The sequence below is a fragment of the Convolutriloba macropyga genome, chromosome 15 (genome assembly GCF_964194025.1).
Source record: "Convolutriloba macropyga chromosome 15, txConMacr16.3, whole genome shotgun sequence".
Lineage (NCBI taxonomy): Eukaryota > Metazoa > Xenacoelomorpha > Acoela > Convolutidae > Convolutriloba > Convolutriloba macropyga.
The window spans coordinates 4,490,398-4,507,576 of record NC_134482.1 but is presented as its reverse complement, the minus strand read 5'-3'; the positions used below and the strand labels follow the sequence as shown (position 1 = coordinate 4,507,576).

Genomic DNA, 17,179 nt, shown 5'->3' with positions numbered 1-17,179 from the left:
TCAGAGAAAGAGCGTTTTTCTTGAAAAAAAAATCAGTTAAAACAATAAAAAAAGCTCAGATGGATGTCACTGGAGGCTTTGATATGAAGTCTATCAGGGCCTAACAAACTAGCCACAGTCGTTAGAAGCTATGTTAATGAAAAAACGATCAAACAGTGTTTTTATAAGATTTTGTTTTCTTACTCTTATATCAACGGTAAGGTCAATATGAAATTTTCTGTTTAGGCCCGAGAGAAAAAATGTTTTATGGCAAAAACATTTTGCACCACAATTTTATTTTTCCAGCTTTTTTTAAACCCCAGTAGAAGTGCCGTTTTGCTATAGCATGATTTTGGAAAGGATCGAAAGCCCAAGAAAAGTGACCATTTACGAACTTCGCCATAAACATAGTTTATCACCACAAAAAAACCTGTGATCAACTTTTTCGCGTAATCTAGGCCTGTTATTCAACTCATGTGACTACTTATGAATAGAGATCGTGGTTACGGAACCGTTGTCGTGGTTCTATGCGCTTGGAGTCAGAGAAAGAACGTTTTTCTTGAAAAAAAAAGTCAGGTAAAACAATAAAAAGCTCAGATGGATGTCACTGGAGGTTTTGATGTGACGTTTATCAAGGCCTAACAAACTAGCCACAGTTGTTAGAAGCTATGTTAATGAAGAAAACGTCAAACAGCGTTTTTTATAAGATTTTGTTTTCTTACTGCTATATCACCGGTAAGGTCAATTTATGGCAAAAAAATTTGTGCACCCCAATTTTATTTTTCCAGCTTTTTTAAACCCCAGTAGAAGTGCCGTTTTGCTATAGAATGATTTTGGAAAGGATCGGAAGCCCAAGAAAAGTGACCATTTACGAATTTCGCCACAAACATAGTTTATCACCAAAAACCATTATATTATCACCACAAAAAACCTATGATCAACTTTTTCGCGTGATCTAGGCCTGTCATTCAACTCATCTGACTACTTATGAATAGAGATCGCGGTTACGGAACCGTTTTCGTGGTTCTATGCGCTTGGAGTCAGAGAAAGAACGTTTTTCTTGAAAAAAAGTCAGGTAAAACAATAAAAAGCTCAGATGGATGTCACTGGAGGTTTTGATGTGACGTTTATCAAGGCCTAACAAACTAGCCACAGTTGTTAGAAGCTATGTTAATGAAGAAAACGTCAAACAGCGTTTTTTATAAGATTTTGTTTTCTTACTGCTATGTCACCGGTAAGGTCAATTTATGGCAAAAAAATTTTGCACCCCAATTTTATTTTTCCAGCTTTTTTAAACCCCAGTAGAAGTGCCGTTTTGCTATAGAATGATTTTGGAAAGGATCGGAAGCCCTAGAAATGTGACCATTTACGAATTTCGCCATAAACATAGTTTATCACCAAAAACCATTATAATATCACCACAAAAAACCTATGATCAACTTTTTCGCGTGATCTAGGCCTGTCATTCAACTCATCTGACTACTTATGAATAGAGATCGCGGTTACGGAACCGTTGTCGTGGTTCTATGCGCTTGGAGTCAGAGAAAGAACGTTTTTCTTGAAAAAAAGTCAGGTAAAACAATAAAAAGCTCAGATGGATGTCATTGGAGGTTTTGATGTGACGTTTATCAAGGCCTAACAAACTAGCCACAGTTGTTAGGAGCTATGTTAATGAAGAAAACGTCAAACAGCGTTTTTTATAAGATTTTGTTTTCTTACTGCTATATCACCGGTGAGGTCAATTTATGGCAAAAAAATTTTGCACCCCAATTTTTTTTCCATTTTTTTTAAACCCCAGTAGAAGTGCCATTTTGCTATAGAATGATTTTGGAAAGGATCGGAAGCCCTAGAAAAGTGACCATTTACGAATTTCACCATAAACATAGTTTATCACCAAAAACCATTATATTATCACCACAAAAAACCTGTGATCAACTTTTTCGCGTGATCTAGGCCTGTCATTCAACTCATCTGACTACCTATGAATAGAGATCGCGGTTACGGAACCGTTCTGGTGGTTCTATGTGCTTGGAGTCAGAGAAAGAGCGTTTTTCTTGAAAAAAAAGTCAGGTAAAACAATAAAAAAAGCTCAGATGGATGTCACTGGAGGCTTTGATATGACGTTTATCAGGGCCTAACAAACTAGCCACAGTTGTTAGAAGCTATGTTAATGAAAAAACCATCAAACAGCGTTTTTTATAAGACTTTGTTTTCTTACTGCTATATCACCGGTATGGTCAATATGAAATTTTCTGTTTAGGCCCGAGACAAAAAATGTTTTATGGTAAAAAAAAAATTTGCACCCCAATTTTATTTTTACAGCATTTTTAAACCCCAGTAGAAGTGCCGTTTTGCTATAGAATGATTTTGGAACGGATCGGAAGCCCATGAAAAGTGACCATTTACGAATTTCGCCATAAACATAGTTTATCACCAAAAACCATTATATTATCACCACAGAAAACCTGTGATCAACCTTTTCGCGTGATCTAGGCCTGTCATTCAACTCATCTGACTACTTATGAATAGAGATCGTGGTTAAGGAACCGTTGTGGTGGTTCTAAGTGCTTGGAGTCAGAGAAAGAGCGTTTTTCTTGAAAAAAAAGTCAGGTAAAACAATAAAAAAGCTCAGATGGATGTCACTGGAGGCTTTGATATGACGTTTATCAGGGCCTAACAAACTAGCCACAGTCGTTAGAAGCTTTGTTAATGAAAAAACCATCACACAGCGTTTTTTATAAGATTTTGTTTTCTTACTGCTATATCACCGGTAATGTCAATATGAAATTTTCTGTTTAGGCCCGAGAGAAAAAATGTTTTATGGCAAAAAAATTTTGCACCCCAATTTTATTTTTCCAGCATTTTTTAAACCCCAATATAAGTGCCGTTTTTCTATAGAAGGATTTTGGAAAGGATCGGAAGCCCAAGAAAAATGACCATTTACGAATTTCGCCACAAACATAGTTTATCACCAAAAACCATTATATTATCACCACAAAAAACCTGTGATCAACTTTTTCGCGTGATCTAGGCCTGTCATTCATTTCATCTGACTACTTATGAATAGAGATCGTGGTTACAGAACCGTTGTAGTAATTCCATGCGCTTGGAGTCAGAGAAAGAGCGGTTTTCTTGAAAAAAAACTCAGTAAAACAATAAAAAGCTCAGATGGATGTCACTGGAGGCTTTGATATGACGTTTATCAGGGCCTAACAAACTAGCCACAGTCGTTAGAAGCTATGTTAATGAAAAAACCATCAAACAGCGTTTTTTATAAGACTTTGTTCTCTTACTGCTATATCACCGGTAAGGTCAATATGAAATTTTCTGTTTAGGCCCGAGAGAAAAAATGTTTTATGGTAAAAAAAAATTTTGCACCCCAATTTTATTTTTCCAGCATTTTTAAACCCCAGTAGAAGTGCCGTTTTGCTATAGAATGATTTTGGAAAAGATCGGAAGCCCAAGAAAAGTGACCATTTACGAATTTCGCCATACACATAGCTTATAACCAAAAACCAGTATTTTATCACCACAAAAAACCTGTGATCAACCTTTTCGCGTGATCTATGCCTGTCATTCAACTCATCTGATTTCTGACTACTTATGAATAGAGATCGTGGTTACGGAACCGTTGTGGTGGTTCTATGTGCTTGGAGTCAGAGAAAGAGCGTTTTTCTTGAAAAAAAAGTCAGGTAAAACATTAAAAAAGCTCAGATGGATGTCACTGGAGGCTTTGATCTGACGTTTATCAGGGCCTAACAAACTAGCTACAGTCGTTAGAAGCTTTGTTAATGAAAAACCATCAAACAGCGTTTTTTATAAGATTTTGTTTTCTTACTGCTATATCACCCGTAAGGTCAATATGAAAGTTTCTGTTTAGGACCGAGAGAAAAAATGTTTTCTGGCAAAAAAATTTTGCACCCCGATTTTGTTTTTTCAGCATTTTTTAAATCCCATTAGAAGTGCCGTTTTTCTATAGAAAGATTTTGGAAGGGATCGGAAGCCCAAGTAAAGTGACCATTTACGAATTTCGCCACAAACATAGTTTATCACCAAAAACCATTATATTATCACCACAAAAAACCTGTGATCAATTTTTTCGCGTGATCTAGGCCTGTCCTTCAACTCATCTGACTACTTATGAATAGAGAACGTGGTTACAGAACCGTTGTAGTAATTCTATGCGCTTGGAGTCAGAGAAAGAGCGTTTTTCTTGAAAAAAAAGTCAGGTAAAACAATAAAAAAAGTTCAGATGGATGTCACTGGAGGCTTTGATATGACGTTTATCAGGGCCTAACAAACTAGCCACAGTCGTTAGAAGCTATGTTAATGAAAAAACCATCAAACAGCGTTTTTTATAAGATTTTGTTTTCTTACTGCTATATCACCGGTAAAGTCAATATGAAGTTTTTTGTTTAGGCCCGAGAGAAAAAATGTTTTGTGGCAAAAAAATTTGCACCCGAATGTTATTTTTCCAGCATTTTTTAAACCCCAGTAGAAGTGCCGTTTTGCTACAGAATGATTTTGGAAAGGATCGGAAGCCCAAGAGAAGTGACCATTTACGAATTTCGCCAAAAACATAGTTTATCACCAAAAACCATATTATCACCACAAAAAAACCTGTGATCAACTTTTTCGCGTGATCTAGGCCTGTCATTCAACTCATCTGACTACTTATGAATAGAGATCGTGGTTACAGAACCGTTGTAGTAATTCTATGCGCTTGGAGTTAGAGAAAGAGCGTTTTTCTTGAAAAAAAAGTCAGGTAAAACAATAAAAAAGCTCAGATGGATGTCACTGGAGGCTTTGATATGACTTTATCAGGGCCTAACAAACTAGCCACAGTTGTTAGAAGCTATGTTAATGAAAAAACCATCAAACAGCGTTTTTTTAAGATTTTGTTTTCTTACTGCTATATCACCGGTAAGGTCAATATGAAATTTTCTGTTTAGGCCCGAGAGAAAAAATGTTTTATGGCAAAAAATTTTGCACCCCAATTTTAATTTTCCAGCATTTTTTAAACCCCAGTAGAAGTGCCGTTTTGCTATAGAATGATTTTGGAAAGGATCGGAAGCCCAAGAAAAGTGACCATTTACGAATTTCGCCACAAACATAGTTTATCACCAAAAACCATTATATTATCACCACAAAAACCTGTGATCAACTTTTTCGCGTGATCTAGGCCTGTCATTCAACTCATCTGACTACTTATAATAGAGATCGTGGTTACAGAATCGTTGTATTAATTCCATGCGCTTGGAGTCAGAGAAAGTGCGTTTTTCTTGAAAAAAAGTCAGATAAAACAATAAGAAGCTCAGATGGATGTCCCTGGAGGCTTTGATATGACGTTTATCAGGGCCTAACAAACTAGCCACAGTCGTTAGAAGCTATATTAATGAAAGAACCATCAAACAGCGTTTTTCATAAGATTTTGATTTCTTACTGCTATATCACCGGTAAGGCCAATATGAAATTTTCTGTTTAGGCCCGAGAGAAAAAATATTTTATGGCAAAAAATTTTGCACACCAATTTTATTTTTCCAGCATTTTTTAAAACCCAGTAGAAGTGCCGTTTTGCTATAGAATGATTTTGGAAAGGATCGGAAGCCCAAGAAAAGTGACTATTTACGAATTTCGCCACAAACATAGTTATCACCAAAAACCATTATATTATCACCACAAAAACCTGTGATCAACTTTTTCGCGTGATCTGGGCCTGTCATTCAACTCATCTGACTACTTATGAATAGAGATCGTGGTTACAGAATCGTTGTATTAATTCCATGCGCTTGGAGTCAGAGAAAGGGCGTTTTTCTTGAAAAAAAAGTCAGGTAAAACAATAAGAAACTCAGATGGATGTCACTGTAGGCTTTGATATGACGTTTATCAGGGCCTAACAAACTAGCCACAGTCGTTAGAAGCTATATTAATGAAAAAACCATCAAACAGCGTTTTTCATAAGATTTTGTTTTCTTACTGCTATATCACCGGTAAGGCCAATATGAAATTTTCTGTTTAGGGCCGAGAGAAAAAATGTTTTATGGCAAAAAATTTTGCACCCCAATTTTATTTTTCCAGCATTTTTTAAACCCCAGTAGAAGTGCCGTTTTGCTATAGAATAATTTTGGAAAGGATCGGAAGCCCAAGAAAAGTGACCATTTACGAATTTCGCCACAAACATAGTTTATCACCAAAAACCATTATATTATCACCACAAAAAACTTGTGATCTACTTTTTTGCGTGATCTAGGCCTGTCATTCAACTCAACTGACTACTTATGAATAGAGATCGTGGTTACAGAACCGTTGTAGTAATTCTATGCGCTTGGAGTCAGAGAAAGTGCCTTTTTCTTGAAAAAAAAGTAAGGTAAAACAATAAAAAGCTCAGATGGATGTCACTGGAGGATTTGATGTGACGTTTATCAGGGTCTAACAAACTAGCCACAGTCATTAGAATCTTTGTTAATGAAAAAACCATCAAACAGCGTTTTTTATAAGATTTTGTTTTCTTACTGCTATATCACCGGTAAGGTCAATATGAAATTTTCTGTTTAGGCCCGAGAGAAAAAATGTTTTATGGCAAAAAAATTTTGCACCCCAATTTTATTTTTCCAGCATTTTTAAACCCCAGTAGAAGTGCCGTTTTGCTATAGAATAAATTTGGAAAGGATCGGAAGCCCAAGAAAAGTGACCATTTACGAATTTCTCCACAAACATAGTTTATAACCAAAAACCATTATATTATCACCACAAAAAACCTGTGATCAACTTTTTCCCGTGATCTAGGCCTGTCATTCAACTCATCTGACTACTTATGAAAAGAGATCTTGGTTACAGAACCGTTGTAGTAATTCTATGCGCTTGGAGTCAGAGAAAGAGCGTTTTTCTTGAAAAAAAAGTCAGGTTAAACAATAAAAAGCTCAGATGGATGTCACTAGAGGATTTCATATGACGTTTATCAGGGTCTAACAAACTAGCCACAGTCATTAGAATCTTTGTTAATGAAAAAACCATCAAACAGCGTTTTTTATAAGATTTTGTTTTCTTACTGCTATATCACCGGTAAGGTCAATATGAAATTTTCCGTTTAGGCCCGAGAGAAAAAATGTTTTATGGCAAAAAAATTTTGCACCCCAATTTTATTTTTCCAGCAATTTTTAAACCCCAGTAGAAGTGCCGTTTTGCTATAGAATAAATTTGGAAAGGATCGGAAGCCCAAGAAAAGTGACCATTTACGAATTTCGCCACAAACATAGTTTATCACCAAAAACCATTATATTATCACCACAAAAAACCTGTGATCAACTTTTTCGCGTGATCTAGGCCTGTCATTCAACTCATCTGAATACTTATGAATAGAAATCGTGGTTTAAGAACCGTTGTAGTAATTCTATGCGCTTGGAGTCAGAGAAAGAGCGTTTTTCTTGAAAAAAAAGTCAGTAAAACAATAAAAAGCTCAGATGGATGTCACTGGAGGATTTGATATGACGTTTATCAGGGCCTAACGAACTAGCCACAGTCGTTAGAAGCTTTGTTAATGAAAAAACCATCAAACAGCGTTTTTATAAGATTTTGTTTTCTTACTGCTATATCACCGGTAAGGTCAATATGAAATTTTCTCTTTAGGCCCGAGAGAAAAAAAGTTTTATGGCAAAAAATTTCTGCACCCCGATTTTGTTTTTCAAGCATTTTTTAAACCCCATTAGTAGTGCCGTTTTTCTATAGAAGGATTTTGGAAAGGAACGGAAGCCCAAGAAAAGTGACCATTTACGAATTTCGCCATAAACATAGTTTATCAACAAAAACCATTATATTATAACCAAAAAAACCTGTGATCAACTTTTTCGCGTGATCTAGGCCTGTCATTCAACTCATCTGACTACTTATGAATAGAAATCGTGGTTACAGAACCGTTGTAGTAATTCTATGCGCTTGGAGTCAGAGAAAGAGCGTTTTTCTTGAAAAAAAGTCAGGTAAAACAATAAAAAGCTCAGATGGATGTCACTGGAGGCTTTGATATGACGTTTATCAGGGCCTAACAAACTAGCCACAGTCGTTAGAAGCTATGTTAATGAGAAAACTATCAAACAGTGTTTTTTATAAGATTTTTTTTTCTTACTGCTATATCACCGGTAAGGTCAATATGAAATTTTCTGTTTAGGCCCGAGAGAAAAAATGTTTTATGGCAAAAAAATTTTGCACCCCAATTTTTTTCCAGCATTTTTTAAACCCCATTATAAGTGCTGTTTTTCTTTAGAATGATTTTGGAAAGGATCGGAAGCCCAAGAAAAGTGACCATTTACGAATTTCGCCAAAAACATAGTTTATCACCAAAAACCATTATATTATCACCACAAAAAACCTGTGATCAACTTTTTTGCGTGATCTAGACCTGTCATTCAACTCATCTGACCACCTATGAATAGAGATCTTGGTTACAGAACCGTTGTATTAATTCTATGCGCTTGGAGTCAGAGAAAGAGCGTTTTTCTTGAAAAAAGTCAGGTAAAACAATAAAAAGCTCAGATGGATGTCACTGGAGGCTTTGATATGACGTTTATCAGGGCCTAACAAACTAGCCACAGTCGTTAGAAGCTATGTTAATGAGAAAACTATCAAACAGTGTTTTTTATAAGATTTTGTTTTCTTACTGCTATATCACCGGTAAGGTCAATATGAAATTTTCTGTTTAGGCCCGAGAGAAAAAATGTTTTATGGCAAAAAAATTTTGGACCCCAATTTTATTACTCCAGTTTTTTGTTATCCTCAGTAGAACTGCCGTTTTGCTATAGAATGATTTTGGAAAGGATCGGAAGCCCAAGAAAAGTGACCATTTACGAATTTCGCCAAAAACATAGTTTATCACCAAAAACCATTATATTATCACCACAAAAAACCTGTGATCAACTTTTTTGCGTGATCTAGACCTGTCATTAAACTCATCTGACCACCTATGAATAGAGATCTTGGTTACAGAACCGTTGTATTAATTCCATGCGCTTGGAGTCAGAGAAAGGGCGTTTTTCTGGAAAAAAAGTCAGGTAAAACAATAAGAAGCACAGATGGATGTCACTGGAGGCTTTGATATGACGTTTATCAGAGCCTAACAAACTAGCCACAGTCGTTAGAAGCTATGTTAATGAAAAAACCATCAAACAGCATTTTTTATAAGATTTTGTTTTCTTACTGCTATATCACCGGTAAGGCCAATTTGAAATTTTCTGTTTAGGCCGGAGAGAAAAAATGTTTTATGGCAAAAAAATTTGCACCCCAATTTCATTTTTCCAGCATTTTTTGAACCCCTGTAGAAGTGCCGTTTTGCTATAGAATGATTTTGGAAAGTATCGGAAGCCCAAGAAAAGTGACCATTTACGAATTTCGCCATAAACATAGTTTATCACCGAAAACCATTATATTATCACCACAAAAAACTGTGATCAACTTTTTCGCGTGATCTAGGCCTGTCATTCAACTCATCTGACTACTTATGAATAAAGATTGTGGTTACGGAACCGTTGTGGTGGTTCTATGTGCTTGGAGTCAGAGAAAGATCGTTTTTCTTGAAAAAAAGTCAGGTAAAACAATAACAAATTTCAGATGGATGTCACTGGAGGCTTTGATATGACGTTTGTCAGGGCCTAACAAACTAGCCAGAGTCATTAAAAGCTATTTTGTTCACAAAACTTGTCAAAAAACGGCAACATCATAGAGCGATTCAATAAAAGAGGCTTTTCGATGTTATTCTTGCAAGATCTTGCAAGAGGATGTTAATCTTGAAAGCATCTTGCAAGATCTTGCAAGATTAACATCCTCTTGCAAGATCTTGCAAGATTAACATCCTTTTGCAAGATCTTGCAAGATTAACTGTAATTAATTGTTTTGATGAGCACCGCAATCAAAGTGTTTAAATAAATTAAAACTGTCGCCAGATTATGCATACTATAGAATGCGAAATCTACCGACCTTTATACCAAAATTTGAGTGTGTCAAACTTACCCACGGTTGTGTACTTTACTGATCTTAATACAGGAGTGCGCAAAACAGCGAATTTGCCCAGTATATATACTCGAACAAATGTGCTTTTTGTCTTGAATTGAAGTTCATTTTGGTCGATTGTTGATCTAATTTCAACCGCAAACGAAACTTAAAAAAAATCGAAATCACAAATAAATTTTGGCAAAATTTTATTTCGCACTTTAACTTTGGAATTATTGAGCAAATATTTCAGGCAAACGTTTTTCTCTTCATAACTCATTTTTTTATCCGTTTTATTTATTCATCACTTGCATCTATTTCCAGTTACTTTTTCTTGAGTATGGATTGCCTATCCTTGTGCATTTGATTATGAGCCTCAATCTCTATTTTTTTGCTCTGTCTCTCCAATAGTTCAGATTGTATATTCCTAAATGGTCCTAGGTTTTCTTCTACTGTATTTGTAATTTTGTTATAAATTAAATAAACAACGCCTGGAAAACTGTAGATGTTTGCTTGTTACGGAGCTTGTGTGATTTTACAGAACTTTTCAACGCTAACTTTTCTTGATTTGATTTCTCATTAAGTAACTTTTTTGGGTTCTGCCTATTTGCCTTTGGAGTTGACAATTAAAATCTGATAACTGTGTAAAATGACTGCATCAGAAAGAGAATTCAGCTGTCATGGTTGATGAAATTGACATGTCTCTCTTTTTTGCTAATGGAGACAATATAATAGAAGAGTTGAGTAAATATAAATGTTGTTGGATCACTTTCACTGAATTTGGAGGACTTGGATTGTTCTTTAATCACGAATCTCAAGAGTTCGGCAAACTTGAACACGAAAATTTGAACATTCTATTTCGAAGCGCAAATCACATCAGTACCATCACGGGCAGAAATATTGAGAAGCTGGAGTTTAAAGAGCTTCCCTTCCCGTCTAAACCAGTGAGAATACCTGGCTGTTTCATTGCTGCTCAGAGACAGATAGCAGTCACATATGTCGACAAAATTGAAGATGTATTAAATGTTGAAGAGAGTGAGGAATTCCTTGAGAATGGTTTCACAGACAGACTAGTAGTAGTACTATCAGATGACCTACCTTCCGATTTCTCTGATAAGGAATTGAAGAAGAGATGGAATGCAACTGAAGTTGTTTATTGTAGTCACAGTAGTGAGATAGGTTGTATTTCTGGTTCAGAGTTCCAATCTGTCTTGTTCATAATCAAGGACGCATATATTGGAGAAGAAAATTTGACTTCAGTTGTGTCTAGAGCACAGTACGAAGTGGGAATCATTCTAATTAGAACTGATCAATATTGGTTTGAACGAGATGATAAACTACTGACTTCATATCTGTCAGTGATTAGAAGTGATTATGCTGTTTTGTTTGATCAATTCATTAGCAGTACTAACAAATCCACACTTGTTAAATGGTTGCAGCCAACAGACACAGACGGCTATAAATGGAGATGGTGGAAAATACGAATGAAAATTCACTTGGAGAGAGAGAAGGAACAGATGATGAAATGTATTGAGAGACAACCAATATCTGTTCAGTTGCAACTCTGCTTTGCCTTTTACCATTTGTACGAAGAGTACGACTTGATTCCCCATGGTAAGCTTAATCGTAAGCGCACAGGCAAATGTGCAATATCAATCTTACTCTAATTAACTTTGAAACCTGGTAGGCGTTAAATTTTTGTTGATAGAACCCACTTTACACTGATAATTCATCGTTCCTCCAACTGATCATGACATTTTTTTTCTGAAGATTAATTTTTAAAATTGATCCGCCTAAAAGTTGATTAAATAGTACAATTTTTTGAGAATTTTGTTGTCTCCAATTTGGGATGAAAGACAACAGATACAGCAATACTTACATTTATTTTTTTAAAAAATGCGGTTTTAGTGATGATGACTAATAGATACAAGGAAAAAGATGTTCATTGGTATATTTCGATCTAATCCTCAATTGACCACAATGAACCTAACAAATTACATTTTTACTTTCCGAACATGATTTCAAAGCTTAGCAGTTACTGCAATGTAAACAATTGATAGAATTGTATCAGCTGGGTGGTAATTTCCTGTATGTCTAGGGGTTACTGGCAAAGTAACTCGTTGCAAAATTTGGGTCAAATAAAGACAATTTTTTAAAAATAGTTGGCAACTAATTGAAAAACAAATTGTCTCTATTTGACCCAAACTTTGCAACGAGTTACTTTGCCAGTAACCCCTAGACCTGAAGCAAAATACCTCCCAGTGGGGTAAAACTTTTTAAACTACACCTGTCTTTTTTTCTTGAGTACATTTAGTAGAAAACGGCTGAAAAGCGGTTTGAATCCCAAATCTGTTGTCTCCTTCCCATTGCGGGACGTCGCCGATCGTTTCAGATCGGAAACAAAGTATTTCTTGAGTATATTAGAGACCCAATGTTTTATCTGATGCCGCAATTGTTTTTTGCAGACTTCGATGCTTGGTGTGATAAAGTGTGTGATGAATTGGACAGTATTGATGACAGAACAATTAGTGAACTGGATCTACTCTACTGGAGTGTTATATCAGAAAGTTTTTCAAGAAGTACTGCTACATCAAAGAGTATTTGGTCAGTGGAATGTTGTTTGGATCTACTTCGAAAACGGAATCTACTCTCAATTGAAATTAACAAATTATATCCAAATGCAACAATACTGCATGTGATGATGGACGAAGACAAAACTAATGATGAAAATGCGGCTCGTATCTGTAGATTGCTGCTCAATTGTGATAAATTGGAGAAACGTTTTCTTCTTCATAAATATAAGAACAAAAATGTCTTCGAAATCACGCTTTCAATCAGTTATGATGAGTCCGCCTTCGTCGCATTGTTCTCCAATCTGGACAGATGTGATGTATTTTTCATGGATTATCTTGGCTTTGTTAGTGGAGAGAGTGAAGAGAAGAGAAGAGAGAAGTACAGAAAGTGGAGAGGGGACATATTGTTCAATGTTATTAGAATGAAGAGTGTGGATGCAGTTATATTGGGATTGAGATTGCTGAAGAGATACGATTACATACTCAAATATGAACTCAGTCAGATCAACGGAAATGACCAGACTCTTCTGCAGTGTGCGATTGATGAAAGTTAGTAATGAACTTCATACAGTGGCCGTCCAGTTGTATGTTGTATTGTTGATACTTAATTGTAATTGAACTTAAAAGAAGTGAAACACTTCGTCCACTAATTTTTGCAAGACAGATATTTGTAATCATATAAACAAGAATCTTCTCAGATAGTTTATATCTGAAATCTTGCATCTTGGTTAAGCCATAATTCGGGTTTCATCATAACAACAACAACATACTCTCATTGATACAATTGCACAAACGAACTTATTGTATTTTATGTGATCACAATCTATAGGTGTAGGATTTAGTCCGTGACTGAAGATCATGCTCATAGATACATCATCCCTATATTCATTCATTCATTTGTATAGGGTACAGAAAGGAGGAATTCATCTTGGATGTGATGAGGTTACTCATTGAGGCAGGCTTCCCCAACAATCTTCTACTGCATGAATGTTATCATGATCCCCAGTGATTGTGGAATTTTTATCGTGTAAGATCTGATAAGATGCTGACTAAGAATTTTTATCGTGTAAGATCTTATCAGATCTTACACGATAAAAATTCCTCTTATCAGATCTTACACGATAAAAATTCTGGTAAGAGGAATTTTTATCGTGTAAGATCTGATAAGACATCTTATAAGATAAACATTCCTCTTATCAGAATTTTTATCGTGTAAGATCTGATAAGACATCTTATAAGATAAACATTCCTCTTATCAGAATTTTTATCGTGTAAGATCTGATAAGACGGAATTTTTATCGTGTAAGATCTGATATGACATGTTTTAATTATTTCAATATAACCGTATAACGTAGTCAAGGTCCTATGAAAGTAAAAAAATAATCGGTCAGCTGACCAATTATGAAACAAAAAAAAATGCTTGTTGATTCTGTTATGGCGGCAGTTTTATTGTGAGTCTTAACTGTTTACTATGGCTAAACTTAGCAGTCCAAGATAGTTTCGGTCTTTGAAAAAAATTTTCAGCCTTGTTTGATAATCACCGCTTCGGATAAAGCCCCTGTCACTCAAATAATCTTTTTTACAATATCTTATAAGTCTTAAAAGACAGTATAAGATATTTTTCTCTTTGTTGCTCTGACACTTAAGTGTTGCATGCTGTAGTTATTCGGCTACTGCTTGAGAGCAACTCTGAATTGTCTTCAATATGAAGAATATACCATACTTCACGAATTTATATAAGAGGAAATTTTTATCGTGTAAGATCTGATAAGAGGAATTTTTATCGTGTAAGATCTTATAAGAGGAATTTTTATCGTGTAAGATCTTATAAGAGGAATTTTTATCGTGTAAGATCTTATAAGAAGAATTTTTATCGTGTAAGATCTTATAAGAAGAATTTTTATCGTGTAAGATCTTATAAGAGGAATTTTTATCGTGTAAGATCTTATAAGAGGAATTTTTATCGTGTAAGATCTTATAAGAGGAATTTTTATCGTGTAAGATCTTATAAGAGGAATTTTTGTCGTATAAGATCTGATAAACGTCTTATAAGATCTTATAAGAAGATGCATCCCCTTACAGGCTATTAGCAAGATGGTTTTGTCAGAATTTTGTCAGATCTTACACGATAAAAATTCCACAATCACTGGGGATGACAACAGAAATGAGAGTGAGAACGTGTTGGATACTGCTATCAGAAGAGAGTGCTGGAGTATAGTTAAGTATCTGCTGTCGGATGAAGAGAGGAGACATATATTCATGTTCAGTCACAAAGGAGACAAATATCTAGATCTGGTCTTGAAGCGTGCCAAACAATCACTATCAGATGCTGAGAGGGGAGAAATGGATAAACTGAATGGATTACTCCGAGGAAGAAAACGCGTAAATAGCATTCCAGACCATTCTTTTCACAGCGATCGGAGGATTGTAGTAGAATATCTATCCATAGATGAACACATATCCATGTTACGCGAGAAAAGAGACAATTATCGAGATCCCATTTTGAGGCGTGCTAAAGAATCACTATCAAATGATGAGCGGACAGAAATGGATAATTTGATTGAATTGCTCCGAGGAAGAAAGCGTGCGCACAGCATTCCAGACTTCTCTGTTCAATATAATCGGAGGAGTGTAGTTGAGTATCTAACTTCAGATAGAGAGAGGAGATACATATTCATGTCGCGTCAGCAAGGAGACAAAAAACGAGATTCGTTTTCGGATAGCTTTGAACAATCATCATCAATGATGAGAGCGATGAAACGGGATGATAGCGATGAAACGGAGTCTTTCTCCAGTCCTAGTAGCACAAGTTCATCGGATGAATGGGATGGATGACGACCACGTCCAAACAGCGCGTAGAAAAATGACAAGTTTTTCGACAAAAAGGTTCCTTTCACAACTCACGCAGAGAAAACAAACAGTAATTCAAAAAAAACAACGATAAAAAACAAAACAGAAGTAAATCACATAACAAAACTAAAACAACATCGTACTGAGTATATATACTCTGCAAGATCGCTGTTTTCCGCACACATGTATTAATCAATTGATGCTTGATTTTTTGTAAAATTTCACCAAAATCCTTATCAAAATTAACAACCATTAGTGTCTTTTTCACACACCTGATCAATATTATTTGTTCTATTTGCTTGATTATCTGATTTGGTTTTCTCTAACTTCAGACAATCACCTTCTTCTCTACTTTCTAGTCATTTGTATCTCTTAAATTAGATCTTTGCAATTGATGTTTTTAATGAGCCAGATTTTCATCAACTCTCAAAATGAGAAAAAACGTCAAATATACTTGTTTTTATGGCCGGTTGAGACCTATCTTTACGAGTTATATTCCCCAGAGACATAAGGTGTAAACTAAAGCTTGAAGAAACCAAATGCTTGCGCACTGTCAACTTTTTTGTTCCGACCCCACTTGAACTATATACTCAAATGGGTTTTTTTGTTCAGACAACTTTGGCCGATCGATATATTCATCGCAGAGAAATTTGAGTGCTATCATTAAAAAGCTGGTCCAGCCCAGAATTGAAAATATAAAGATTTTTTTATTTTCGGTTTTTTTTTTCAAGGAGTTATCGATATGTAAAATTTTTTGTGAACGTTTGGCATGATTTTGTCCACTTTTAGCTTAATTTTTTAAATTCAGATTTTCTCTATAAATACTATTAATTCAAAATTGCCGTTTGTAACGCAAATGAAACAATTTTGTGTTTCAAACAGACGAAAAGCCATAAAAATGAGGGAAGTTACCATCTCATAGGGAAGTTTACCATCAAAAAATTCGGTTTCTATTTGAGATCTGTTATTTTGAAAATCATTTCATATTTATTTCAAGTCACTTAGAGACTGGTCACTTTTCATGTCAAAATTATGTTGATGATCAACCCCAATTACAGTCAATTGATTCGCAATGAACAAATAATTCGCTTTCAAGGAATCGTTCATACTTTTTTGTGGCTCCGACTTTGAGTTTTTAAAATTTATAATTGAAGTTTTTCTTTTTGAGATTTTAGTAAAATGCTGTAGTCATATCGCAGAAAATTGTTGGCTAAAGTGCATAAGGCTTCCTAAAGGGAGAAAGTGAACCTATATAGTAATTTGATTGGACGTCTAATGGTTGTTAAGACTTTAAAAATGTTTTTCGAAATTTTTTTGAATGTTAATAGATATAAACCTCGTTTCTACGAAATGTAAGTCAGTCTCACTTTTTATATGGCCAAATCTTTTCTACTGCAACCAAAATTATTATGTTTAGCGATTTTGTCTTCTAACTATTATCTTTATAACTTCGATGTTAAGATTTTTCATATATATTTTTTAAATTTTTAGTTTTTTTCCCCAAAAACTGGGGTTTTCATTGAAATCTGATTGCTATATCCTATTATTGACAGTTCTCAATGTTTCAGAGAAGACATTAATAGTAAGGAAATGTGTACACCTGAGACCACTTTTTGGCACATTTTCCCCAAACATGTTCGATCATGCGAGCGGACAAAAAGTTCTTGGCAATTATTCCGTTTTAGTTTAGAATTGTTGCCTGAATATGTAATAGACTGACCTTAACTCCCTTTTGAAGTAGAAAGGTACCTTGTTTGTTTTTAAGGAGTAATTACAGAAGCTGGTAAACTGCAGAGAAAACT

General features: G+C 35.2%; 1 protein-coding gene across 2 annotated transcripts in view; it reads left to right on the top strand.

The window, feature by feature from the left end:
• The window catches only part of LOC142354468 (uncharacterized), a 63,399-nt gene extending 47,615 nt beyond the window's left edge, over nt 1–15,784 (top strand). Inside the window, exons 2-5 of one of the 2 annotated variants that reach the window (XM_075406770.1) lie at nt 10,617–11,568; nt 12,420–13,076; nt 13,433–13,532; nt 14,690–15,784. In XM_075406770.1, coding sequence (XP_075262885.1) covers nt 10,617–11,568; nt 12,420–13,076; nt 13,433–13,532; nt 14,690–15,362 — 2,382 coding nt within the window. In that variant the 3' untranslated portion in view covers nt 15,363–15,784. The remainder of the gene's footprint in view (nt 1–10,616; nt 11,569–12,419; nt 13,077–13,432; nt 13,533–14,689) is intronic. The other variant, XM_075406771.1, reaches the window with a different exon arrangement.
• The last annotated feature ends 1,395 nt before the right edge of the window (nt 15,785–17,179 follow it).